At 40.1% G+C, this 13,257-nt stretch overlaps 1 protein-coding gene across 2 annotated transcripts in view; it reads right to left on the bottom strand.

Annotated features, from left to right (window-relative positions):
* LOC123548486 (probable arginine--tRNA ligase, mitochondrial) overlaps positions 1-13,257 on the bottom strand; it is a 65,306-nt gene that overhangs the window by 36,253 nt on the left and 15,796 nt on the right. For both annotated transcript variants that reach the window (XM_045335783.2, XM_045335782.2), the window contains exon 2: positions 10,081-10,181. In XM_045335783.2, the coding sequence (XP_045191718.2) occupies positions 10,081-10,181 (101 nt within the window). The remainder of the gene's footprint in view (positions 1-10,080; positions 10,182-13,257) is intronic.

Genomic DNA, 13,257 nt, shown 5'->3' on the forward strand with positions numbered 1-13,257 from the left:
AACAAGAAATGAAATATTTTACAGTTATAATATTAAGTGACTTTAGACCAGAGGAATGAGAGAATTATAATTTTGACGACTTTATTTCCATCTTAAGACCAAAATCTCATAATAAACTAACATTGAAAACTGGATTTGAAGAGTATTTTATCAATGGAGTATAAACCCCCACACCCGAAGCTACGTTTTTCAACACTGGTGGCAGCGACGGAAATGGACTTACACACATGCTTATCAGAAATTTGGACATATATTTCTATTTAATATATTTGTGGTGACAATTAAGTGACAATCATGGGACCTAAAAAGCAACAAGAAAAAGATTCTGTCACAATTGAAGATGATGACAGTCATGAACATGTAAGGGGTGTCAGACTTGTTTGAAGAAGCACGATTCCTGGTCAGATTTTGCACAATTCAATGACGTTGTTCCATTATTCGATAAAAACTTGAACATGAGGAATCAGAATAGGCCAGTCATATTACGAGCGAAGGCTCAAAATAGTGGGTTATGGAGCAGTATTTTTGTGCTCATGCAGCTGCAAATCATGAAGTTGATAGGATGTTTCAATACACTTTTCCATGGATTAAAACAGACTGGGAAGTACTTCCGAAATCGTGTTCAACGACTTCGATTCCATAATAGTCTGGATTTAAATGGGTACGTACAAAGTGGAAATAGCTTCAACTTTGGTGACAATAACGAGGAGGTGTTGAACAAGGACGTAAATTCTATACTGGATAAACATGTTGCATTATCCGAGGATGCAGCGCAAACATCTAACTTAGCTTGTCTCAAACAGTTTAACACAGTTAATTGTTCACCTGTCAAAATGGCCAAATTACAGAGAGCTGACCCAGATTTAGGAATTGTGATACAGTGGCTTGAAGAAAACAGACAACCCCTGAGAGATAAGGTAGCTGGGAATTCACCAAGTGTGTGGAATTATTGGCTAAATTATGACCTGTTAACTCTGATTGATGGAGTGTTATTTAAAAAGTACATTGTCAGTGCAAAGGACCACTGGCTTTTGTTGATTGTGCCTAGAGTACTTTATAAGGAACTTTTGATATCCTGTCATGATTCAATTACTGGAGCACATTTAGGAATTTCAAAGACATATTCAAAATTACATCTCAAATATCACTGGTATAAAATGAAGGAATACGTCCAGTTGCATATCAAAAGTTGTGAAAAGTGTGCATTCCGAAAAAGGCCGAAAAACATACCGAGGGCACCATTAACAGAGTACACAGTTGGCCATCCTATAGATCGTATACAAACGGACATAATGGGGCCACTTAATGAGACCGAATCCGGAAATTGGTATATTATCGTGGTCATTGATGGATTTACCAAGTGGGCTGAGTGTTACGCAACCTGAGATCAGCTAGCAAGTACCGTTGCTCATAAGATCGTATATGAATTTTTGTCCAGATATGGTATGTGTTTGGACATACATTCTGATCAAGGGACAAATTACCAATCCAAGTTGTTCAGTGAAGTCTGTCGGATTTTGGAAATTAATCAAACGAGGACTAGTGGATATAGGCCAATGGCAAATGGTGGACCAGAGAGATTCAATCAAGTTTTGCAAAATATGATATCTACTTATGTAAACTCCAATCAAACAAACTGGGATGAAAATCTTAATTTAATTACCTCCGCATACAGAGGATGTGTCCACCAGGCGACCGGATTCACGCCAAATTATTTAATGATGGGACGTGAAGCTATTATCCCAGTTGACATTTCACTTGGCTGCATTTTAGAGAACAAGATAAGTTCAGTGGACTATGCCATTCAACTACAAGAGAAGTTGACAGAGGCGCATCAGATAGCACAAACTAATTTGCAAAAGAATGCTGTCAGACAGAAGCGTGATTATGACATCCGGATTTCAAAAACACATTTTAGTAAAGGACAGTTAGTTTTGTGCTTAGAGAAGTCAAGACATAAAGGAATCAGCAAGAAAATTGACCCTAATATTTGGAAGGGGCCTTATGTTATTACAAGGAAGATCACAGACCTTTTGTATGAAATAAGACTTTCTCTAAATGGCAAATCAAGAATAGTGCATCATGACAGATTGAAACCATTTCATGGAAATAAAATGACCCATTGGCAATCAAACATGGTGAAGTCCAAGGAAAATAACCAAAAATCAAAAATGAAAGGGTACCAGCAAACTTCCAAATCCTGCCTGGACAGTACCAGTCAACAAGTGAGGAGAAGTTCAAGGAACAGGACCCAATACAGACCATACCAACATGGTACACAATTATAGTTATAAATATTAAAAATGTTAAATGTTTTGGATTAAGTTCATATTCCTTCTGGATTTAAAGTATTAACTAATATTCATCCTGGATTATAAGTGTGTAATTATTCATTTCATTATTCTTTGTATGGATTTAATTAGTGGCTGCATTGGTAATAATAATCCCATTCAGCCTAAGTGTATTCAAATGGATTTATTATTCTTTGTATGGATTTAATTAGTGGCTGCATTGGTAATAATAATCTCATTCAGCCTTGGTGTATTCAAATGGATTAATTTGTGGGTTTCATTTTCAGATATGAAAATTTGTGCCATTTATTAAAATCATTTGTTGTATAATAAGATGTTCTTGGCACACAGGACTTAAAACTTTGGTAGAGACGACTACCATAGCCATACAAATTAAACATTGTGCCTATTCCTTTTTTCAAAATTAATTTAAATAATTAAAGGCACCAGGACTTACATTAGTAAATGGTAAAGTCGACTGCCATATCAATGAAATTAATCAAAATTGTGCCCATTTCTATCATCATACTGTGTTAATATTAAAATAAATAAAGGCACCAGGACTTAGTGTGAGTGAAATAAACATTGTGTGAATGTACTTACAAATATATATTCACCTAATTAGATGAACTGAATTCAACACTGGATTTTATTTTACATGTTTTTTACTAGGACAGTTGGAGATTTGTTTCACACTTTTAATGTTTCATACACACATTAGTACAATAGTCATTTTACATGTATACTACTTTGAGAAGTATTTAGTCTCGTAGTTCTTCCGAACTATAATCCTGAGTTTTATTAAAACACAGAGTACAGCACGTTTGCTACTATTCATGACACTTAATCATTTATATTGAGGAGCAATTTCAATGATAATATAGTTTAGGTATTCATATTCTTATGTATCTTCACATAGTATTTGAGAGTAAGAGTCTGGCTCAGTAGTCACTTATATTTTAATGTTAAAACTTAATTGGGGACCATTAAGAAGCTAAGGGTGGGGGAGTGTTGTAAATTCAGCTAGTCTTATTAAAGTTGATTTATTAATTGATTCTACTGATGTGAAACTTTGGCCTCTGCTACTAGAGATGTCATTCACCAGTTACCCCCATAAATTGTTTGGGACTGGAGTGTGTATCATTTTGTATCATTTTATCTGGGTATGTTGTCATCACGTACCATCGTAAACATGTCTGGTTTGTTAGAGTTAGAGGTGGCTCCATATCTGGGATGGTACCATCAGTCAACGGTTATCCTCATAAATATTAGGGGTAATCTTTGTCTTTCATCACTTTGATACACTCCAAATATGGGAGGGTACCTGCTTTTGTATATAAACCTAGGTCAGAACTAGGGAGGAATTCTTTACTTTTGGCTCGGACTTTGAAAATGACAGATCATAGAAACTAGAAATGAAATATTTTACAGTTATAATATTAAGTGACTTAGGACCAGAGGAATGAGAGAATTATAATTTCGACGACTTTATTTCCATCTTAGACAAAATCTCATAATAAAATAACATTGAAAACTGGATTTGAAGTGTATTTCATCAATGGAGTATAAACCCCCACACCCGAACTTATGTTTTTCAACACTATGAAAGCCAGAAATGATTTTTCTATATATTTTTAGCTCTGGCGGCCATTTTGTGCAGTGAAGCGGGACATGCAGGCGATATGCATAATTAGGGTTGGTACTGATCTCTCCTGTGAAGTTTCGTTAAAATCCAGCCAGCAGTTTATCATCAAGATAAACATTCAGACCAAGTTTTATGAAGATTTGGTCAGAAAGGTGACCTCTACAGTGTTAACAAGCTTTTCCTTTGAGTTGAGTGGGTGACTTAGTTTTTTGACCCTACATGACCCAGTTTCGAACCTGGCCTAAGAATCATCAAGATAAACATTCTGACCAAGTTTCATGAAGTTAGGGTCTTAAATGTGGCCTCTAGAGTATTAACAAAATTTTCCTTTGATCCGTCCCTTTCCTTTTCCTTTGATCTGACCTAGTGTTTGACCCCACAAGACCAAGTTTCAAACATGGCCTAAAGATCATCAAGATAAATATTCTGACTAAGTTTCATGATGGTAGAGTCATAATAAATTCGGCCTCTAGAGTGTTAACAAGCTTTTCCTTTGATTTGACCAGGTGACCTAGTGTTTGACCCTACATGATCCAAATTCAAACCTGACCTAAAGGTCATCAAGACAAACATTCTGACAAATTCGCATTAGTTTCAAACTTAAACTGTAGACTCCAGAGTGTTAACAAGATTTTCCTTTGATCTGGCCTAATGACCTAGACTTTGACCACACATAACCCATACTCAAACTTCACCTAGATATCATCAAGACAAACGTTCTGACCAAATTTCATAAAGATTGTGGCCTCTAAAGATTTAACAAGGCAAATGTTGACGCACAACACACACCGAACGTCAGATACCGGTGTAACGGTCAGTTTTTTCCCCAGTCAGTTCTTTCCCCGGGGAAAAAACTGACTAGTTAGTTTCTTCCCCGGGGGAAAGAATTGACTAGTCAGTTTTTTCCCCGGGGAAGAAACTGACTGGTCAGTTCTTTCCCCCCTTATTCAATTTTTTCCCCCCAATGGCAACTGGTTACTCTTGATCATTCTTATGGGGGGAAAAAGCTAATTAGTCAATTCTTTCCCCCCTCATCAATTTTCCTGGCTAGTCAATTATTTCCCCTGTTAGTGAATTGAAACTAGTTATTCTTGGTTATTCTTAACTAGCCTGTTTTTCATTTCAAATAGTCGGTCGTCATTTAAATTTTATATAAAATAAGAAATATGTTTCATATTTTGTGTAAATTAAAGAAATGTTTTTAAATGAACTTACTTTAATTTCTGTTGTATTTTTTTATTTGCCTTTTTCCTGTTTCAATTTCTTCTAAGGTAAGGAAATTACTGCTGGTCAGTTCTTTTCCCACGTAGCCAGTACTTGACCAGTAAGATGGGGGAAGTAAATTGACCAGTCAGTTCTTTTCCCCCTAGCCTGTACTTGCTCTTTTAGGTGGGGGAAGAAACTGACTGGTCAGTTCTTTCCCCCCTAGCCAGTACTTGACCTGTCAGGTGGGGAAATGAAATTGACCAGTCAGTTCTTTCCCTACTAGCCAGTGCTTGCTTTGTCAGGTGGGGGAAGAAATTGACCGGTGAGTTCTTTCCAACCTAGCCAGTACTTGTTTTGTCAGGTGGGGGAAGAAATTGACCAATCAGTTCTTTCCCCCCTTAGCCAGATCTTGACCTGTTGGTTGGGGAGAAGAAATTGACCAGTCAGTTCTTTCCCCCCTAGCCAGTGCTTGACCTGTCAGGAGGGGGAAGAAATTGACTAGTCAGTTCTTTCCCCCCTAGCCAGTACTTGACCTGTCAGGTGGGGGAAGCAATTGACCGGTCAGTTCTTTCCCCCTCGCCAGAACTTGACCTTTCAGGTGAGAAGAAAAAATTGACCAGTCAGGTCTTTCCCCCCTATCATATACTTGACCTGTCAGGTGGGGGAAGAAATTTACCGGTCTGTTCTTTCCCCTCTAGGCAGTACTTGCTAGGGGGGAAAGAACTGACTGGTCAATTTCTTCCCCACCTGACAAAGCTAGTACTGGCGAGCGGGGAAAGAACTGACCAGTCAATTTCTTCTCCCCACCCGACAGGTCAAGTACTGGCTAGGGGGGGAAAGAACTGACCGGTCAATTTCTTTCCCCACCTGACAAAGCAAGTACTTGCTAGAGGGGGAAGAAATTGACCGGTCAGTTCTTTCCCCCCAGCAAGTAGTTGACCTGTCAGGGGGGAAGAAATTAACCAGTCAGTTCTCCCCCCCCCCCTCCCCCCAGCCAGTACTTGACCTGTCAGGTGGGGAAATGAATTCGACCAGTCAGTTCTTTACCCCCTAGCCAGTACTTGATGTATCAGGAGGGAGAAAAAATAGACAAGTAAGTTATTTCCCCCCAGCTAGTACCTGACCTGTCAGGTGGAGGAAGAAATTGACCAGTCAGTTTTTTTTCCCCCTAGCCAGTACTTGCTTTGTCAGGTGGGGGAAGAAATTGACTAGTCAGTTTTTTCCCCCCTAGCCAGTACTTGACCTGTCAGGTGGGGGAAGAAATTGACCGGTCAGTTCTTCCCCCCCCCTAGCCAGTTCTTGACCTGTCAGGTGGGGAGAAGAAATTGACCAGTCAGTTCTTTCCCCCCTATCATATGCTTGACCTGTCAGGTGGGGGAAGAAATTTACTGGTCAGTTCTTTCCCCTCCAAAGCCAGTACTTGCTCTGTTAGGTGGGGGAAAGAACTGACCGGTCAATTTCTTCCCCCACCTAACAGAGCAGGTACTGGCTAGTGGGGGAACAACTGACCGGTCAATTTCTTCCCCACCTAACAGAGCAAGTACTGGCTAGGGGAGAAAGAACTGACTGGTCAATTTCATTTCGCCTCTTGACAGGTCAAGTGCTGGCTAGGGGAAAAAGATCTGACTGGTCAATTTCATTTCCCGACCTGACAGGTCAAGTACTGGCTAGGGGAAAGAACTGACTAGTGAATTTCTTCCCCCACCTGACAGGTCAAGTATATGCTAGGGGGAAAGGACTGACTGGTCAATTTCTTCCCCCACCTGATAGGTCAAGTATATGCAAGGGGGAAAAGAACTGACCGGTCAATTTCTTCTCCGCACCCGACAGGTCAAGTACTGGCTAGGGGGGAAAGAACTGACCGGTCAATTTCTTCTCCTCACACCACAGGTCAAGTACTAACTATATATAGGGGGGAAAGAACTGACTAGTCAATTTCTTCCCCCACCTGACAGATCAAGTACTGGCTAGGGGGGAAAGAACTGACTAGTCAATTTCTTCCCCCACCTGACAGGTCAAGTATAATGTCAGGGGGGAAAGAACTGACCGGTCAATTTCTTCCCCCACCTGATATGTCAAGTATATGCTAGGGGGGAAAGAACTGACTGGTTAAATTCTTCCCCCACCTGACAGGTCAAGTACTGGCTTGGGGGGAAAGAACTGACTAGTCAATTTCTTCCCCCACCTGACAATTCAAGTATAATGATAAGGGGGAAAGAACTGACCGGTAAATTTTTTCCCCAACCTGATAGATCAGGTATATGCTACAAATGTAGGGAGGAAAGAACTGACTGGTCAATTTCTTCCCCCACCTGATAGGTCAAGTATATGCAAGGGGGGAAAGAACTGACTAGTCAATTTCTTCTCCCCACCTGACAGGTCAAGTACTGGCTGTGGGGGGGGGGGGGGGGGGGGGGGAACTGACCGGTCAATTTCTTCCCCCACCTGATAGGTCAAGTATATGCAAGGGGGGAAAGAACTGACTAGTCAATTTCTTCCCCCACCTGATAGGTGAAATATATGCTAGGGGGGAAAGAACTGACTGGTCAATTTCTTCCCCCACCTGATAGGTCAAGTATATGCTAGGGGGAAAGGACTGACTGGTCAATTTCTTCCCCCACCTGATAGGTCAAGTATATGCAAGGGGGGAAAGAACTGACTGGTCAATTTCTTCTCCCCACACCACAGGTTAAGTACTAACTATATATAGGGGGGAAAGAACTGACTGGTCAATTTCTTCCCCCACCTGACAGGTCAAGTACTGGCTAGGGGGGAAAGAACTGACTAGTCAATTTCTTCCCCCACCTGACAGATCAAGTACTGGCTAGGGGGGAAAGAACTGACTAGTCAATTTCTTCCCCCACCTGACAGGTCAAGTATATGTCAGGGGGGAAAGAACTGACCGGTCAATTTCTTCCCCCACATGATATGTCAAGTATATGCTAGGGGGGAAAGAACTGACTGGTTAAATTCTTCCCCCACCTGACAGGTCAAGTACTGGCTTGGGGGGAAAGAACTGACTAGTCAATTTCTTCCCCCACCTGACAATTCAAGTATAATGATAAGGGGGAAAGAACTGACCGGTCAATTTTTTCCCCAACCTGATAGATCAGGTATATGCTACAAATGTAGGGAGGAAAGAACTGACTGGTCAATTTCTTCCCCCACCTGATAGGTCAAGTATATGCAAGGGGGGAAAGAACTGACTAGTCAATTTCTTCTCCCACCGACAGGTCAAGTACTGGCTGTGGGGGGGGGGGGGGGGGAGGAAAGAACTGACCGGTCAATTTCTTCCCCCACCTGATAGGTCAAGTATATGCAAGGGGGGAAAGAACTGACTAGTCAATTTCTTCCCCCACCTGATAGGTGAAATATATGCTAGGGGGGAAAGAACTGACTGGTCAATTTCTTACCCCACCTGATAGGTCAAGTATATGCTAGGGGGAAAGGACTGACTGGTCAATTTCTTCCCCCACCTGATAGGTCAAGTATATGCAAGGGGGGAAAGAACTGACCGGTCAATTTCTTCTCCCCACACCACAGGTTAAGTACTAACTATATATAGGGGGGAAAGAACTGACTGGTCAATTTCTTCCCCCACCTGACAGGTCAAGTACTGGCTAGGGGGGAAAGAACTGACTAGTCAATTTCTTCCCCCACCTGAGAGGTCAAGTATATGTTAGGGGGGAAAGAACTGACCGGTCAATTTCTTCCCCCACATGATATGTCAAGTATATGTTAGGGGAAAGAACTGACTGGTCAAATTCTTCCCCCACCTGACAGGTCAAGTACTGGCTTTTGGGGAAAGAACTGACTAGTCAATTTCTTTCCCCACTTGACAGTTCAAGTATAATGCTAGGGGAGAAAGAACTGACCAGTCAACTTTTTCCCCAACCCGATAGATCAGGTATATGCTACAAATGTAGGGAGGAAAGAACTCACTACAGACTAGTCAATTTCTTCCCCCACTTGATAGGTCAAGTATATGCAAGTGGGGAAAGAACTGACTAGTCAATTTCTTCTCCCCACCCGACAGGTCAAGTACTGGCTAGTGGGGGGGGGGGGGGGAAAGAACTGACTGGTCAATTTCTTCCCCCACCTGATAGGTCAAGTATATGCAAGGGGGGAAAGAACTGACTAGTCAGTTTCTTCCCCCACCTGATAGGTGAAATATATGCTAGGGGGGAAAGAACTGACTGGTCAATTTCTTCCCCCACCTGATAGGTCAAGTATATGCTAGGAGGGAAAGAACTGACTGGTCAATTTCTTCTCCCCACCCGACAGGTCAAGTACTGGCTAGTGGGGGAAAGAACCGAACGGCCAATTTCTTTCCCCGCCTGACAGGTCAAGTACTGTCTAGGGGGGAAAGAACTGACCGGTCAGTTTCTTCGCCCACCTGATAGGTCAGGTATATGCAAGGGGGAAAGAACTGACTAGACAATTTCTTCCCGGCACTTGACAGATATTAAATAGTAATGGCAATCAAACAGAAGTTAAAACATTTGATTTGGCAAAAAAAAAACATTGATTAAAGTTACAAAAAAAACATACAGGTTTATTCAAATGAAAAACAATACCTGTTTCATCTGAAATTTAAATGGAAAATGAATAGACACTTGTATCCCAAATAACAATACTGAAAGAATCCAGTACTTGAAGGGAAAACTAGGGAGTTTTTTCCCTGTGGAAAAATCTGACTAACTATTCAGTTTCTTTCCCTATCAGAAAACTTCCAAGGGGGGAAAAAACTGACTAGTGGGGGAAGAAACTGACTAGTCAGTTTTTTCCCCGGGGGAAAGAATTGACTAGTCAATTTTTTCCCCGGGGAAAGAACTGACTGGGGGAAAAACTGGGCTGTTACACCGGACAATGACCGGTCAAAACAGCTCACTTTGCGCACTATGTGCTCAGGTGAGTTAAAAATAACTACTGACTCACCTGTATTCTACTATAACACATTTTCTCGAGTTTGTTAACCTCTGGTTTTCATCTCCAAAGCCAAAATTTATACCCTGAACTCTGACAGATTTCAGTAAATTCTGAAAAAGACAACAAAGGAACGCATTATTGAAACAAATTACACAAGCAATGTAGAAATTCCATGAAAACCAAGTATGGCCCAAACCAGTATCTGAACCATGACCCATTCATTCAATAAAAGGTACACTAGACCAATGCTTTAGCCCACTGCACCACGGAGGAACTTTCAAATGATGAAGACTAATCAAGTTACTGAGCAGAAACCATTTCTATATTTTTGGTATCTGAGACCATGACCCAAGTGACACCCAATTATATTCCCAACCTCTAATGGTTGCCACATGTACACGCATTGATATTAAACATAACAGCAAATGACTTCCATTTGTTCCCAGGAACAATGTTGTAGAAGGAAGTGAAACACATGTGATACCCAATTATGTTCCCAACCTCTAAAAGCAACCTACACTTTAAGTTTGCTGACAAAAGGTAACTTTGGCCCAATGCTCTACACAACTGCGACACTGTGGAATTTTCTAAGCATGCAGATTAATCAAGTTATACTGACCTTGAACTTAATCTGACCGATGCCATATACAATTCCAACCAGGTTTTTCAAACATTTTTTACTTTTAGTAACAGTGACCTTGAGCTATCAGTGACCTTTATTCTAGTGGCCTTAAAAACAATTCCCCAATACGTCTGTCCTATTAAGCTACCTAAGTAACATACAAGGTTACATAGCGGTATCTCTTTCCTAAACAGGGCTATATATATATATATATATATATAGCTGGGCAGTCATTTCTACCTAAGCCAAAGTTATAGGGACAAGTGGAGATTTCAGGAAGCAGTGGTGCTTCCTTTGGTTACGATATATATGCTACAGCCATTTAAGTGGAAGAAACAAGACAAATGACTGTACTCTGGAAAAAACAGCTGTACCAATACAAGGCAGAGTTTTTGAAGATAGTTACTATAAATTTTTCTTGTCCTTTTTTTTTTTTTTTTTTTTTTGGAAATTGTAAATCAATTTAATACATGAAATCTGATCTGTAGTTTAGTTTACAACCAGATGTTGTGGGCTATGGGCAATGTCTAAAGGCAAAAACAGAATGGTCAGGTAATCAATTATTGAAATGGTATTAGCAGGGAGGATGCTAAAATCAGCTATAAAATAACTCAATTAACTTCGTAACTTCCAGTATGAAATAAATGTGTAGGCGACAGGGAACGGTTGAAATCCCGGTAGAAATCCCAAGTAAATATGATAATGCATTCCATTTCAGGTATCCATTAAGCCAAACAGATCTCGAAGTATAATCAATTTTCTTTATGTATTTTTGCACTTGTATTATTCTCAATAATTCTTGATTTATTTTACATTTTGAGCTAAAATAACAGTTACTAACAAAAGTTATTGTTGATTTTAATGTCACTGAAAGTTTAAAACATTCAATGGCTTCTTGAAGTAAAATATTAACAGCTGAAAATATTTACACAAAATAAATGGCAGGTCCTATAGGAGCTGTTTGAAACATAACCTTATGGCAACTAATTTACTAATTATAACTACGTCATGAAACTTTGGACTATGGATCTAGAGGTTCTGTTACCAGACCCCTAGTCACTTCAAAAATATAATTTGCATTGAAACATTTGCTTTGAGTAAGTCACAGTATAAGACTTAATTACTAAAATGTGTGATTTTGTGTTTAGGCAGCAATTAGCTCAGTCCCTAGAGCACTCGCCCGGTAAGTGAGAGTATGATGGTAGTAGAGAGATTTGGTGTGGCCAAAAGTGCTCCAAAGGTACACTGTGTGGCATCACCTCTTTGTTATCTTCTACTTAGTACCTGTCCATTAGCGCTTAGCACGCTAGATAAATTGTCGTCTGCTGGAAATGTCGTCTGCTAAAATTGTAAAGTTCATTCAATTTGCTCCAAAATTGGAAGAAATATTGTCAGAGTAGCAAACAGCTTGGAACCTGATCAGACGCCGATTTAATCGGCATCTGATCTGGTTCCAAGCTGTTTGCAAAGGTTGTTAAATTCGCCTGCAGCAGGCTAAGAGTTAGTAACAACAGTTACTAGATGTTAATCATATATCATGTTGCTCATTACAGAGCTTACTGAGTGAGATCTGATAAACAACCAGAGTAAACCCGATACTTGGACTGTGTAAGGGTGTAACAATTTATCGAAATTCACTGTATCATGATACATTAGTCTGGGTATTGTATCATAGGCCTGTTTCAAGATGCAGAAATGATACAGTGCAATGGTGGGCAAAATATTGCAGGCAGCAGCACTCATTTGAAACTTTGATGTGCCACTCATTTTCAAATTGTGTTGTGTGGGTCATCTTATGTCAGATCAAAATAAAAATGGATTAAAAATAATATATCTAAAAGGTGAGTCTGTTGCATTTGATTTGATGAAAATACAGTGTGACAGATTTCTGGCATAATTTCTGACTAAGCTTTCAATACGGGTTTCACTTCAGCTAGGAGATCCAAAACAGCATATAACAACTCTGAAGCCAGAAATATTTTTCCTTCATAAACTGACTCCAGTCAAAAGGGATTCTGTTCCCTGCTGAAACTGCTTTTTCTCCCCAATGAAGGCAAATATTCTCCATTCATTAGACAGAAAATAAAACAAGAGGGCCATGAAGGCCCTGTATCGCTCACCCGACCTACTGACCTAAAGATTATCAAGATTAACATTCTGACCAAGTTTCATTAAGATATGGTCATAAATGTGGTCTCTAAAGTGTTAACTAGCTTTTCCTTTGATTTGACCCGATGACCTAGTTTTTGATCCCACATGACCCAGATTCGAACTTGACCTAAAGATCATCAAGATTAACATTCTGACTAAGTTTCATGAAGATATAGTCATAAATGTGGCCTCTAGAGTGTTAACAAGCTTTTCCTTTGATTTGACCTAGTGACCTAGTTTTTGACCCCACCTGACCCAGATTTGAACCTGACCTATAGATCACCAAGATCAACATTCTGACCATGTTTCATTAAGATACAGTAATAAATGTGGCCTCTAGAGTGTTAACAAGCTTTTCCTTTGATTTGACCTAGTGACCTAGTTTTTGACCCCACCTGACCCAGATTTGAATC

Source organism: Mercenaria mercenaria, chromosome 6 (assembly GCF_021730395.1).
Source record: "Mercenaria mercenaria strain notata chromosome 6, MADL_Memer_1, whole genome shotgun sequence".
In the NCBI taxonomy this organism is placed as follows: domain Eukaryota; kingdom Metazoa; phylum Mollusca; class Bivalvia; order Venerida; family Veneridae; genus Mercenaria; species Mercenaria mercenaria.